The sequence below is a fragment of the Columba livia genome, chromosome 3 (genome assembly GCF_036013475.1).
Source record: "Columba livia isolate bColLiv1 breed racing homer chromosome 3, bColLiv1.pat.W.v2, whole genome shotgun sequence".
Taxonomy (NCBI): domain Eukaryota; kingdom Metazoa; phylum Chordata; class Aves; order Columbiformes; family Columbidae; genus Columba; species Columba livia.
The window spans coordinates 56,724,696-56,740,577 of record NC_088604.1 but is presented as its reverse complement, the minus strand read 5'-3'; the positions used below and the strand labels follow the sequence as shown (position 1 = coordinate 56,740,577).

The window sequence follows — 15,882 nt, the reverse complement described above, 5'->3', positions numbered from 1 at the left end:
GTTTCTTACAAGAATGTGATATGCATTATTTTGTCTGGATAGATGTCAAAAGATTGTCTTCCGTGCCCTGTGTGTTCAGATTTAAACTGTCGGCCTTTCCCATCTTCCTTTTCATTTCATTAAGAAGCAAAGGCAAAATACTTAGTTGCATTGCTGCACACTTGTGATGAATGAGTTCTGCTCTTGCGTTTTATTAAAATAACCAGTATAAAAACCAACCCAATACCTCCAAACAAAAACAAAACAAACAAAAAGCCCTACCGAGCAACAACTTTCAAGTAGATATGTATAATACCCTAAAGGTTATTAAACAGGACAACCACAACCCATTTTTTTTAGACAGCCACCCCTTGCCTCTAAATAGTGGTGGAAGATACGGAGACTAGAGTACAGAGAGTTGATCATTTCTGCTCTCTAGCATTAAGGTGGTTTGTGGAGAAGAGAGCTGAATTTTTTTTCTTCAGTGTTGTTTGTACATTCAATTTAAATACTGCAATTAAGTTGTTTTTTGTTTTGTTCTGGTTTTTTTTACTAGGAAGCAATACTTCTAATATTCTGTGAACTGTGCATAGTAAGTAGTATGTCAAGCAAGGTGAAGTAATTTGAAATTTAAGTTCTTGCAGTCTTGCCATCTAACAGAGGTCAGTGCCAGGTGCTGTGAAGCACAATTCAAAAAATTCTGAGGCTGTTTTAGGGAATAGCGGAACACTGCTCTTCTGTCTTGTTCCAAATACCATATATTTAGAAATCAGCTCAAGCCTCGAAGTCACATTTGTATCTCCTATATATCTTCCATGCCTGCTGTCCTGAGACGATGCATAATCTCCCTCCTTGGAGTTGTCCAGAAATAGGCTGGGCAAATTCCTGAACAACCTGAAATAATTGCTTTGAGTAGAAGGTTGGGTTATGTGACCTCCAGAAGTCCCTTCCAAGTTGAAATGTTCTGTATGATGCTGTGATTCAATCACTTTTCCAGATATCCAAGTCAAAAGCAGTAAGTGAAGGAATGCTGGAAGAGGCAAACATGTATTTGTGTTTGGTTCATTGGTTTTTGTTTGTTTGTCTTTTTCCTATTAACACACATCTGTGTTACATGTCAAATTAATAATAATGTTATAATTTTGCCTAAATATTAAAGTAGCAGGTGAACTTGGGAAGGCAAGAGCTGCCATAACTTTAAGGAGAAAGGGAGAAGGAGAAGATGGCCGGTAGGAGGTGAAGGCTGGCATCACTAGCTGACATGAACATGAATAGAGTAACAACAAAAGTGAATGCAAAAGTTGTCAAGAATTAGGTTTATTTTGAATGTAAGTAAAAAAAAGATAATTTCATTATCAGTTATAAAAGGTCTTCAAACCAACTCCGAGGAATTTTATTTTTTGAGACATTTTACAGCAGTTTCTTAATCCTGCAAATTATCATGGTTGTCGAGCAAGGTTATGAGCTAGTGGGTTGATTGTGGTAACAAGAGGGGACGATATTACATGTGTGCTCATTATGCCAGTCTCCAAAAGGTTAAACAGTTAGATAACAGTTAGATAAGGTATTAAGAAAAAAAATAGAAGAGAGCTCTAAAATTGCCTAACAGGTGTTCAGGAGAATTTAAAGCCTTTCAGTAATAAGTCTGGGGGGAAGGGATTGTTGTTCCTCCTAAGCATTTATTACACTCAGCAATAAATCTGGTTTAAGTGACATAATACCAGTGTCCAACAATTAGCCTGCACTTCCAAATGAGTACTGCTTTCGCCTGCATGGCCTTGACTTGACTAATTGGTTGCCTTTCCTTTTTGTATTCTGTTGTATGCTGACAGTGATTCAGCATGTACAACATAGGAATAAAAAAAATAATTTAATGCTCCACTTACTCAGCAGGCGTGATTGACACTCTCTTGGGTGAGTGTTGCAGTAGCACTGGTTGGAGTAGCACGTTGGCAGTTGCTTTGCAGAAACAATGAAGCCAAGACAACTGTGCTAGTACAGTATCTTTTTGAAAGTCAGAACATGGTAAAATCATTGAGTATGATTGACAGCCTGAACTAGACAGATCTCTAGATGGGTATCTAGAATAAGAAAACGCATAATAAAGAGCCATGCCTCCTCCTGCAAATGAAGAGCTAAGCCTTTACATGTGAATGTAAATGTAGGTTTGTTGGGTTTGCATTTAACAACACCATCTGTTCTGCATAAGGCAAGAACAATCACTCATTAATTAACCACTTTTTATGAAAATACCTTATTTTAAAAGGAGTATTAGTTATTATCAACAGCATCTAAAATTGTGTTTCTTTGTCTGCTTCCAGTGAGCTGCTGGGTTTGCCACTGTTTTCTGTTATCACTCATCCAGCTTTACTGGTGACTGAAAATACTCAGGGATGATTTTCAGGAGCGTTTTTTTGTATCTTGAGATCATGGAATAAACCTGAAGTGTTCAAAGGAAGTTTGCAAAGAGAAAATTGTTTCTAAAATAAATTACCTTGTTTTACTGTTGAGTGAATTATTTTATGTTTCCCAAGTTTCTGCTTAGATAGGAAACCGTAGCTTTGCAAAATACTAGCTGGCTGAAAGTAAAGCAGCAGGGCAAATTCTTTGGAGTATTTTATGCAGCTAAATGTTAAATGGAAATAAGTTATTTAGATTTCACGGCCTATTTTAGAAAGCACTTTTCCAGGTTGCCAGTGTCTCCGTTTGCAAGCAAAGATTTTCTGTTGTTTCTGCTCTCCTTGTGGCAAAGACCCTGTTTCATGGTAGAGGAGAGATGCTCATGAGCTCCCTTCTTTAGAGCCCCGCTCCTTTTGAGTAAAGGCAGCTCCAGGAGCAAAAAGTTTGCAGGAGCAGGTCCCAGTTCTCAAACTGGCCTTGCCAACATTTGTAGCCAGATGGTGGTAGCCCACAGAATTGGTACCATGTTGTGAATTCTGCCCAGACAGAGCAAGTTGAGCAAGTCAAAAAACAGATATTCCTTATAATCCTTTTCCTTTCTGAAAACAAGTATTTAAAAGAACTTTTCACAAAGAAAAACAAACGAACAAACAAAAACCTCCTCTCCAGAAGTTAACAACTTTGGACTGAATTTTCCAATGACAGCTTCACGACCCTTCCATTTGCAAATCATAAACGGTGCTTTGCCTGTTTACTCAAGAATACAATTTTTTCTCATAGTTCCATGAAGGGACAGCTGAATTGAAATTGGCTTGCTTAAAATACACAGAAGGTTTTTTGTTTAATGAAATATCTGTAAAGAAATACCAGGCTAAGGTGTGCTGGAGGCATAAAGAAAAAGGACTCTTTATACTGGGACAAGTGTGACATTTTGTCAGTTACTTGCACTGGTCATTGACCAACAGAATGAGAAGGTGTTTTAGTCATATTTAGTTAGGTTTTCACAGGTGTCTGAGTGACTTAAGTAACAAAATTTCATTGAAATTCAAAGGTGGTAAAAATTAATGTTGTTCAGGTATCCAACCTAAAAAAGAATTTGCCTGTTGGCACCATACCAGCATTTTTAGAGTTCTAAGTACCTTTGAAAATAGTTAATGATTTTCTCCAAGATTCTAATGTCAGAGGAATTCTTTGCCCACCTGTGTTATTTTGGCTGCATTTATGAAGGAAACAAGCTTGCTACTATTTTCAGCCTACATTCTTAACTTTGTATGAACCAGTGAAGAAAAGTAAGCCATTTTACTAAATAAATTTCCAAGTGCTTAAGGAAACTTTTTCTGTGTGGTAGAAGCTACAGGTTTAGTCATTTGGAGAAGAAAAAAAGAAAAAAGGAAAGTTAAAAACAAACAAAAGAACAAAAATACACAAAACACACACACACACACACACAAACAAACAAAAACAAACAAACAAACAAAACCACCACAGGATTGTTCCACTGACAGGACAAGAGACAGCAGCTGGGGAAAAACAGCAGCTACGTTGTATGATACAGGGTCATTACTGGTTTTAAGCCACTTAATGAATTTGTGTTTCAGCCAAGGTTTATCACATACATTCTATGACAGATAGATATCACATAGTGATATATATATGTATATAGTATGATATATAACGGTATATTTTGTGAAAGGGCCAGAGACAGAGCAAGGTGCAATATACGGTTATTACTCGGTTTTACCATACAAACACAGCACTGGAGGGACAGGTTTGTGGGCTGTGCCACTGGTGGAGATTGGAGGCTTTGCTGGCAGCAGGGAGGGGGCTCGAGGGCGGGTGGTTTCAACCAGGGGCTACAGGAACCAGATGGGACAAAGTGGGAATGGGAGCAAATCAAGTGGAGAAAGTTTCAGTAGGTGTGTGGAGAGAGAACGTGCATTTTGATGGGTGTTTAGTCTGTGTGTGGGGAAGTGCACGTGTGGTATCTGTGTGTAGATACACATGCACATATATATGCATTAATAAAAGTTTTAAGTGGCTATCATAATTACTGCTTGCAGGTTTCAATTCTTAGTTATCAGACATGAATGTGACCCTAATTTTATTCACTCCTTTCTGTGCTTACTATTTATTTATTATAGACTGTGTTCCACATTTAGTCACCTTATTTCATATAGTGACATTTATACTTCCTAGCTTTAATCACTGAACTTTTTATATACAGGAGAAAGGAACTAAGGCTTTAACAATATCTATAGAAAACTCTGGTTTTGCTTATTCACATTACTCAGGCATTTTGCATAATGCTCATAACATCCTAATTTCCTAAATATATTGTTTGTAAACAAAATCATAAAAATATGCTTATGAATGTGCATTGGAGAGAAATGAAAAATGTATAATCTAAGCAAACTGGTGGTTTCTATTCAAATAAATGTTTGTAAATTCTTTCTTCATAGTGTCAAATATTTAGGTTCACTATTAAAGTGGGTAAAAAGTGTATACGTGTGTGTGTAAATGCATATTATATATTTTTTAATATAGTCTTTGTAATATCATTGTTGATTTAGATGATGAGTTTTCCATTCTGATTTAATATGTCCATGAGACTAATGTTTAAGTCAAAGCATCATTTTTTTCCTCATCTCTGTTAGATTTGTATTTGACTTTACACAATTAATCTTCACCATTGCAGTCCTGGACAGGTTTCTGAGGTATTTTGTAATGTCAGAGTTTCCCTGTGTTTACTTTTGCAGTCTGATGCTTGTTGACATGCTGATTCATGTTTTACAACACCAGATAGGTTTTGTTCAATGAGCTTAAAGAGATCATGCCAGCTTTTCCTTTTTCCTCCTTGACTATACATCTGCTTTTAATTTAAACTCAGAGGAAAAAGAAGAAGAAAAAAAAATAAAAAAATGAGAAAAAAAAAAAAGTGGATATCTGCAGATAAGCTAAACTGGAGGAATCAATGGACTTTATTAGCAAGGAATGTCTAATCTCTAAAGCTAATACAAGACTTCACAGCTATTGATTACATGCTAAAGATGGACAAACTATTAATCATGCATGGAGGCAATAGAATAAACATACTATCAAGAGGGAATGGGCAAATAATTGTCAGTAGTACAATTATATTTCATCTCTTTACTATACTACTGAAACAGGGACAGCTGTATTTTACATCCCAAAGTTATGTCATAAAATATATTGAATATCCCCTCATTGCTACTGAAACTAGTGTACTACCGCTGATTATCTATGTAATAATTCAGATATTTTCTTCAGCTCCCTGACGTATGTGGTCAATAAGAAATTTGTAAGCTTGCTTAATAAGTCAGTTGCTAGATGAAATTAAAAGAGAAAAAGCTCATGGATTTTCATGCAATCACATTATAACCTTCATTTGCAACACCATAAATCCATAGTGCTAGTACAGTATAAATGCTATTGTTTCATTTATTCTGAGCTCATATTTCACACAGTGAATAGATGGACATACTAATGTACACAAAGTGGGTTCTTTTTGTGTTTACGTCTGTATTTGTTTTGTATCCTCTGTGTGTTATACATCTGAGAAGGGAGATGCTCAGTAACCCCTTTGATTTTTATCACGGCCTACACACCTGTTAGTTTGTCCTTTTCTCTCTGAGCTGAAATTACGTCAAATTGCATGACTTTTCAACTTCACTTTAATTCTCTTTCTTTAATAGTCACCATTTCTTAATGCTTTCAAGTTTTAAAAGATCGAAGGCCTGAGTTTTCAAATTTGGTTGCCTAGTCAGGCTTCTATGCTGCTGACATGGAACAAGATTTGAAAAAAAAAATATATATATAAAATTATTACCTCAGTTAGACTCGCCAACCTGTATTTACATGCATGGCAGGAGTCCTGGGTTTTGTATGTTCTAAGTATGAAGGATTACAGATACTCCAACACCAGAATATCTGGAAAAATAACGTATTTAATTCACTTATGAAAAGCCTATATTGATCCAGTTAGCAATATGATGTTGTGTGGGCTTGGCTTGGAATACACATAAGTAGGTAGGAAAGAGTCTCTGACTGAAGAAAAGCAGTTCATGAACTATCATTAAGTAGTTGTTAAAGGATTGAGGCCAGCACTGTTAATTGATTTTTGCCTTTATCTCCAAGCTGGCCTTTCACTCTACTTGGAATTGGCCAAAAATATGCCAGAGTTACAGGCAGGAAACCTGAATAGGATTTACAAGAATTGTTTTGTCATGAAATACAGACTGATTCAAGGAAATCAGGCTGAAATGCATGGCATTCTTGGGATGTCTGAATAAATTGGGTCTTCCTGTATTATCATCAGATTGTTAAATAATGCAGTTACTGGGAATTAGTCTGAAGTAAATTCTTCTGGACTTGTAGATTAATAAACCTTGGAAAACAGAGGTTTCATCGTGGATATTCTAGGACAGCTCACCTCACCTAGGGATTTTTGGTAGCTTTGGTCATAACTTAATTATGGGATGCTTCTTTGATGGTCAGCAGTTCACCCACAAAAATGCAGATCACAGTTGATGTGTTTTCCTGCTCAGAGTTTCATTGTCTGTTGAAATGTATAAATCTCATCCAGTCCTTTTCAACACTTCTATATACAGCAATCTGAACCAAATTTATGATGCAAGGGAGCATAGTATCTATGTAAAACCTTTCTACATGATTCATTGCTCACTAATAACAAAAGTGATAATTGAGAGTATTGCAACTGAACCGAGCAAGTGAGGAACCTTTGTTTGTGGTTTTCTTACTGCACATTTGACAGCTATTCTGGTTTGAGTTGTGCTTCCTCAAATGGCTTTCACTCATGCCATTCTTCCATGCTCTTATCAGGGGTCTTTTGAGAGGAATTCTTTACAGCCTCAGGACTGTAACATATTTCTGTTGAAATTTGGGAACATTTTGTTTTTGTAGGACCTTGCATGAACCGAGGAAGCAGCAGGAGCCAGAGTGACATCTTAGAATAATCCTCTTTTATTTCCCACATGCCAAGGAGAGACCTATCTTGGAAAGGTCAGGAGAAGCCACAGGACAGAGAGGCTCATGTTCTCATAAAGAAAGTCTGGGGAATTCCAGTGGCTGTTCAGACCGAGAATATTAGAATAAAAACGAGGACATGGTTTTTTCTATGACATTTTTGTTTTAGGGCAAGATAATTAAAGAAGCCTCTGTCAGAAACACTGTGGCTTTAATTACAGGATTGCTCTCTTAAGCCAAATGTACTCTGCTTCTTTAATAATTGTCATACATTTGCTTTTCTTCATCAGAGTTTTTATTTAATATAAGCCCCACATCTCCCCACAGTTCCCTCAAACCTTATGCAAATGTATGCATTATCTCATCCTCGAAGTCCAGTTAGTTTTCACCTCCTGTGTCACCAGTGAAGCTGACCTGGGTCACTCTTAAACTTCTTAGGAATTTCGGTCAGTGTGGTTAAAGCAGAAATTTGTAGTCAGGTCCTCAGTGTAATGCCAAACCAGAAAGAGTTCAAGGGGAGGAAAGATCTGAAAGCCAACTCCAATTAAAGAATTGTATACACGAGCAGTATATAGACAGTATGTGGTGGTGCTTGAGAAGCACCATCTTTATCTGAAATGTTTGTGCTTTAAAATTTTTCTGATTGTTTTCCATTTCATGCAAACAAATATGTGTTCTGTCTGCTGGTCAGATGATGTAACTCGCCCTCCCCTGCTAGATAAATGGAAATGAAACTGTGTCTTTCAATCAACATTTAGGGTTTCTGAGGAAAGGCAGGAAAAACAAAGGACTTGCCATGCTTTACTAGCCTCCTTTTATGAGATTTTTTTCACAACTTTGGGACATTTCTTCTTCTCTGATTGACAGCAGGGTATTATCATTATAAATAAGTTCCAAAGAAATGCATGCTCTCACCTTTCTGCTTCTGCAACTGTGAAGGCTTTTGTTTTCATTGCCATCTCTGTGAAGATAATCTCTATGAAGAGGCTTTGATATTGACTTGTCGTGTCATGTGTTGCTTATCAAGCACTAAAAAAAAATGAATTTCATTTTATCTGTTATCTGGAGCGTCTTATTAAATCATCCTGCAGTTGAGAGGTGGTATAGGGTCAACAGGTTCAGTCTCTTTTGCCGTCTATCCCTGAATTATTAACCTTTGGAGAATTACTAAACCTGTTCTTTACTTTATCCCATAAAGTTAGGTTAAATCTTTTTGATCCATAAATTGCTGCAAGTGCCACATGCATGTAATTCTTTTACTTAATGCAGTTTCAGGATAAAGAATGAGGATTTAGTAATCTGTGTAAGTGTAGAGGTCTCTTATTATTCTGGGTTTTTCTGGGTTTTTTTGATATTCTCTCAGTGCCTCTGATTTTAATTGGTTCAGTGAGAGTAAAAGCAGTCAGATCAGAGGGTGGATCTGAGTCAGCTTGGTAGTGTTCATTTGCCAAGAGATAAAGGGAGGGCGATTTGGAGGAAGATAAGAGTTGGACATTGCCAGGCACTGAGAACAGAAGACAGGGGGAGAAGCTGGGTGTTGACAGAGGTGGGAATGGGGTGGAGGTCCTGGCAGTAGTCTGGGGACAGGAAGGGTCTGGCAGAAGGGCATGTGCCCTCAGCAGAGGACTCAGGAGGAAAGAAAGGTCAGCCCTGCCACCACCACCACCACCACATTGCCCATATGCCTTTTTGCCTATTTCCTGCTTCTTTTGGAAAACATGACTCTGCCAGTCAGGATGTTTACATTTAATAGCTTGATACAGTCACAGGATATTGAATTTCCTGCAGTAGCAGATGCCCTAAGCACTTTCTGCTATCACCACAAGGAGCTGTCTCCAGGGTTAAATGTATTCTCTGCTGAAGAAAAAGTCTTGAAAAAATAAATTATGAATACCCTCTCCCAAAAATTTTAATTTTAAATGCAAGATTTAATGCAAAAAATATGCTGTTTCACTCAAGTTCCAAGCTCTCAATCAAGAAATCTTTCAGAATGAATAAACCAAACTATTGTTTTTCAAATAACATGTCCTTATGCTCAGATATTCTCTTAGTGTCTGGGCACTGTTATGCTTTTTCAAACTTGTCCTAAGAAAATCTGCAAAAAACTCGGCTTCTCATTTTTGTTCTTTTTAAAGAGTTAGCATTTTGGTGGATGCACAGGCAAATAAAGTGTAAATGAGCTCTCTCAATTGCTGCTGCTGGCTGATACTGTCTGGTGGCCAGAGCATCGGTGGCTTGGGAGCTGGGTACCAATCAGTTTTCTTTTGGCCCTGGCAGTAAATCACCTTGTAGCTTTGAACGAGCTGTTAACCTTTTTGTGTCTCTCCTTGCAGAAGAGGATTAACACCACTTACCTGTCTCACAGGGGTAATTGGTAGATTGTTTGGAAAATATTAAGTGCTTCCTGCCATAATTACTGAAACTCCAGCTGATAGGATAAAAAATGAACAGGGATTTTAGGATAGTCGTATTTCTTTCCTCTTTGACATAGGGCACTGATTTGATATGAGTAATTCAACAACGAAGTGAGACGTTGTGGGCTTGAATGTGTATGTATTTTTGATAGAAGTTCTAGATGTGACGATAGAAGCTCTAGATGTGACTGGAAGAGGAAAAGTGAGAAAAGAACAACTGAGAAGACAAGATGTAAATTGATTTACTGGGATTAGTAGAACGGAAAAAAATCCAGAGATCAGAAGAGAATACGTAAATTGAAATTAGATCCCAGCAGGATTAAGGAAATGTTTCAGTAAAATGCAAACCCTGAAGTGTGATGGAGAAAGGGAAAAACAGCAGATGAACACTTCTCTTGCCCTCATCAAGAACAAAGTTATTCTTAATGAGGTGCTGAGATTTTTGGGAAGCCTACTGAAAAATTCAGTAGTGTTTTATCTGAGAAAAATAATTATTCAAAGATCGCTTTCTACTGAGGTGTTGCAGATGGAGCCTTTGTGGTGTGGTAGTTTGAAACAATTGGTCTTTACCTCTAGAGATCCCTGAGATGAATGTTGCCCAGAAGCGAGAGTAAAATTGTGTTTTTAAAGCATCGTTCTAGGAGCAGTGGGACAGTTGGCAGACTTTACCAAAGCTGTTGAGAGACTCTGCAGACTTTAATTACCATCTCAATATTGCAGAAGTTGTTTAATTTCTGCCAAAGAAGGGAATAGTTGTGAGGAAGCGAGATCACACTCTGTCTTTCATTCTTTCCTTTTTGACAGGTGAATAAAGGATGCTTTTCAGTGTCTCCTCTGATACTGTGACACATTGGTAAAATTTGTGTAGAATTGTAAAATAATTTTTCTTTAAGATTAAAAAAGCTTTTAACAAAGCTTCTATTTTTTTCTTCTCTTTTGAAAGTGCCATACAGCATAGTGTGAATGCAGTTTAAGTCTTGTCATGAAAGAACTGATATGAAAATGGAGTGCAGTGAAATGGCAGTGAAAAACCTAGTTATGCATACTCTGATTTAGAGTTTGAGGCCTAAAAGAGCAAACATATCCTTCACCAAGGAAGTTTTGTATCATAGGCTTTTTTCTCCTTCTGAAATGGAATATTCTTCTCATTTAGTTAATTTCCTCTTTATTCCACTAATCCAGGTTGTGCCTTCAACACCACCCACACCAGAGACACAATTCAAAATTGAATTTAAAAATTATTGGAGCTTTTAAAATAAACACAACACTGCCATTCATATGAGAAAAAGGCTGATAATATATATTTTGTTTCCTCTTTTAGCAGTCCTCTTCCACTGTGACACCTGAGTGTGTTTGGGTTTTTTCTAAGTGCTTGCAGTAGCCAAGGAAATACTGATTCTTAGAAGACTTACCAGCTCCTTCAGTAGATCTACTGTGTTGCTACTATTTTTTTTTGTTTTAATGACTGCCTCACATCTGTCTGTACTTGCTAAAGCACCAGCTGTTGTTTACTCTATAAAAAACCTTTTTTTCCTCCTTCTCTTCAAGTCTCTTATCTCTCAAGGACATTTTCAATGCTTTATTTCAATTTCGGATTCCTATTGTCACAGTATAGAATATGTTCAGAAAGCTACTGCCCAGGAAGTGTACTTTTTCATTCGTACTTTTTGCCATATATATATGATAAATCAGTACTTAAGGGCAAAAGGAACATGCTTGTTCAAAATCCAGAAAGGGAAAGATAGATCATGGAAACAAATATGCACAAATTTTAATCCTTAACACTCATCATGTTACTAGGAATACCTTTATGTTATATTTAGAATTTGGTTGTTTTGATGTTTGAAACTAAATGTTTGCAGTTTGTCTGGCAAACTGCATGCTGAATAGATTACACTGATTCAGATTTCCTTCTTTCAATATACCATCTGTGTCTTTGGCTGGGAGTTACTCTTGTTTCATAAATGCAAGTTACAAAGAACTTCTATGCCCTAAAAGAGAAAAAAAAACCATATATACAGTTCACTTCCTTGAAAAATCTCAACTGTTTTGACCTTACACTACAAGGACTCCAGGCTGAAGCTGTATCTTCAGCAGGCTTTTTTTTAATTTGGTGAAGAAGGATGTATCGTCAGGGTATAAAGATCCCCTTGGTGTATTTCCAGTGAAACTCTAGTATATATAGTCATGGTCATGATTTTCATTGTGTAATCATTTTAATTAAGTTCAACGATAAAAGTTAGTCTTGCATGAGGATTGAATGCATTGGAGAGACAATGAAAGATTGCTGACAGGTTAGGGAGCATCACATACTCTGCTGATGGAAATGCATGTGTGGATAGCAGCTGAGCTTGGGTAGCAGGTCAGAGATTACCAGCTCAGAGCAATGTCCAGGCAAAGTTTTAGGGATCCAAAAGAAGCGGGATACAAAGGGAATATCCAAAAGCGGTTTTGGTAATATTTCTGAGGGGGTTTGCTTGAATGAATAGCTTAATTACTAAAATAATAAACATTCATTCATATCTGCATCATTTTGTAACTGCTAGCTTAGTAAGGTAATTAGTATGATTAGTATTACAGCATTGCTTGGTGGCATGATAAATCGTAGTGTAGTGAATGTTGCTTCTCTCTAATTTACACAGGTAAAAAAAGGTAAGTGGGAAATCAAGAAGGGAAACCAGTGGTGGCAGCTGGGTGGCCTTTTGGTTACTCTTCTTGCATCTGCTGCCTGCATTCTCGATGGCTTTGAATCACTGCACTGTTACTTAACAATTCTTTTTCTCACTGTTGCTAAGTGATAATCACTGATTGAAACCTGCAAAGAGAAGAATGAAATAAAAAAACAGAGACTGGCAGGTTTTTTTTCCCTTCAGTGTACTTGTACAGAGGATGATACTTCTAGTACTAAGTCTGTATTTGTTGGGTATCTCCTTTGCTTTCATATTCCTGGAGGCATCATCTACCAGGTACAGTTCAGTTCAAGGAGGAAGGATGTTAACAATGTTCTTCTTCATTATATTCTGTTTTCTAGAACCTATGAGAACACCAAAAACGTTGAAGATTGCTGAGATACAGGCCAGACACATTGCTGTGGATTGGGAATCTCTGGGTTACAACATCACTCGTTGCCACACTTTCAATGTCACTATATGCTACCACTACTTCTGCGGACACAACGAGAGCAAGGCAGACTGCTTGGACATGGACCCCAAAGCGCCCCAACATGTTGTGGATCACCTGCCTCCCTACACGAATGTCAGCCTCAAAATGATCTTAACCAACCCAGAAGGGAGGAAGGAGAGCGAGGAGACCATTATTCAGACAGACGAAGACGGTATGTGGAAATGCTGTTATGGAAATTACATCCAAGTCCAGTCTAGACAGGTGGAAGGAAATGACTTTGTGTGTTACAATATGTGTCCCGAAGGATGGAAGTTATATTAATGTATTAATTTGTCCTAAACCAGTAGCTTTAACAGTATTATAACTGTCATCCTGCATATATAACCCAAACGGTCCATGTAGTGCAAGTCAAACTCAATCTCTCTCTCACAAGAAAAAGGAGGGTGGATTTCCAATCATTCTGAAAATGTGCTAATGCAGGTGATGAGAAACGTGGTGCTGATAGGTGAAGACTTCTTCACAGTATTAGGTGTAGTGTTTGAAAATTAATTTAATTCTGTACATTTATGTTTAAATTTTGGTTTGGTGCTTAAGGACCCTATTCAAGATTTAAAACCTCTTCAGCAAGTATATCTGAGCAATAATTTATGTTGCAGGTTACAGTGTACAGTATCTGTTAACTGTTTAAAAGCCACCCATCAGATTAAAGTATTATTTTGACAACTTGGGAGTTGGACTCAACGATCCTTATGGGTGCCTTCCAACTGAAGGTGTTCTATTATATGATTCCTCTAAAATGATCTCAATGAAGTTTCATTGACAAGACAGTTGAACTTACCTTAGCTGGGAAGAAATAAAAAATGGATGTAGATTTTAATGATAATCTATGGTAGTTAGGTTATGAATCTTGGTATGAAAGAGATTAAAATGAAAATAGATATTTTTCCCTACTAATGTATAATTGTGGTGCTAAAGAACAATTTTACTTTCCTTTTCTTATATTTAGATTTCATTAAAATATTGACAACAACAAAATGAAAATAGAAACTGCCATCAGTAACAGAAAAGGAATACTTGGGCTAATATAAGAGTGTAGATACATAAAACTGAAAAAGGTGGTGTGTTTGCCTCTAAAATGGGGGGCAGTATAGCTTTATATATGGATAGCAATCAAGGTTAGAATCTGGTAGCCCTTTTTTGCCATGTATTTTCAATTTTACAAGAAACAGAAGAGAAATATGTTTACTGTTGCAATAGAAAAGAGGGAGCACTTATTAAGTAGGTAAAATATGAGGAGCTGTAGAGAACTGTAGAGACATATATACATCACATGAAGATTTATTGACAAATACAGAATTAGAATATTTCATGCAATTCAAATTTTAGCATTACTTTCTAAAAAAGTTGATTATAAATAGAATCCATGATGGATTATTTCTGTATCTGTGTTTACATTCTAGATGTTTGTGGTTGTTATTTTCCTGTAGGTTAAAAAAAATAAAAAAAGTAGCTGTAATATTGTCAGGTCCATGGAAAATGGATTTATTTTTCTTTTTAACTGAATTTTCAAGAAAGGTTGTGGTTTCTGAGAGCCTTTATCTAGTTAGTTGTGCAGAGACGGTGGCTGGTTACTATAGCACTGCTTGTCAAGAGAAGAGTCAAGCGCATATGTTTTGTCATCTGGATTTGTTGTGGACTATTCTTGGAAAATTATGCACAAAAGGCAGGTTTTGGTCTCAAGCTAGGACACCAGTGTGCTATTGGTGAACTTGTTTAGACTCAGCTTTGTTGTCAGAGATACCATAGTGTAGAAACCCCACCCAGTGAACAAAAGTTGCTAAGGTAAACTATTTCAAGCAGATGTTGTTTTCAAGAAGGGATTAATACATTTTAAATGGTACCTACATTTAGGTGACCGGTGGTAATAATGCTTGTGACCTGAAAATTGCCTCTTAATAGGTCTACAGAGTGGTACTCTTGGAAAGGAAATGCAGATTTTTAATTGCGCGTTACTGATTGACTTGAAAATCTGTATCTGTTTTGTCATGTATTTCAAAATGCAGAGCATGCAGGCAATGTGCAATACAGAGGGCTTGCAGCCATCTCAGAGGATCAAAGGTGGTATTGTCACACCTGGGCCTCTCCTTGAGCTCTCACGGCAATAGGAAACTGAGTTCTGTAGTTGGCTGCCTATGTGTGTGGTGCTAGGTTAGTTCCATGTCCAAGTGGCTAAGTATCTGTCTGAAATGGTTTTAAAACACAGTTTGCAGCCTAAAGTAGACTAAGAAGACTCAGACTAAGAAGTTGAGAGCAACAGAATTGCGATCAGAAGTAGTCTCGTTGCCATGATGATTTTTGCAGGTTTTGTAGAATGAGTGTCATGTTAATTACATAGTGGGGCCATTATCAGTGATTCATTTATGAGAAGGAAAATAGAGGGATCAACAGTATTTTCCTACACTTTTGTAAATAACATTAATTAGAAATAGCCACTGATTACATGACTATCTGAAACTGCACTTAGGTTGTGTACTTTTCATAAACAGAAACTTTGAAAACAACAGATAATTAACAGGTAATTAACTTCTTGTTAGCTTTTCTGTAGTGCAGTATTCTTTCCAATACTGTTCTTTCTTACAAGGATCTGCTAATCAAGTAAAAGCTTTGTAGACTGTTGGTATTAAAGGTTTCTATCCCACATTTTCTTGCCTCTCTTCATCTTTACTGTTTTGCCCTCATCTTCTGTTGTCTTGCCCATCTCCCCCATGCTTCCAGGTCTCTGTCCCCTTCTTCTTTGTAGCCGTGACTGATAAATGAAGGTATCAATACCTCGTAATTCAGTATCTGCAAGAAAACAGAACCTGGAATATCACTTTGAAAGTAGCCTCCTTTCTGACCAGACCTAGATCTGAATACTTGCTTGTTTTAAGTATTTCTCTTTAACTTGGATAGATGAAATTAA

General features: G+C 37.0%; 1 protein-coding gene across 15 annotated transcripts in view; it reads left to right on the top strand.

Moving 5' to 3' along the window:
* The window catches only part of PTPRK (protein tyrosine phosphatase receptor type K), a 407,715-nt gene that overhangs the window by 299,340 nt on the left and 92,493 nt on the right, over positions 1–15,882 (top strand). For all 15 annotated transcript variants that reach the window (XM_065056898.1, XM_065056897.1, XM_065056904.1 and 12 more), the window contains exon 8: positions 12,829–13,131. In XM_065056898.1, coding sequence (XP_064912970.1) covers positions 12,829–13,131 — 303 coding nt within the window. The remainder of the gene's footprint in view (positions 1–12,828; positions 13,132–15,882) is intronic.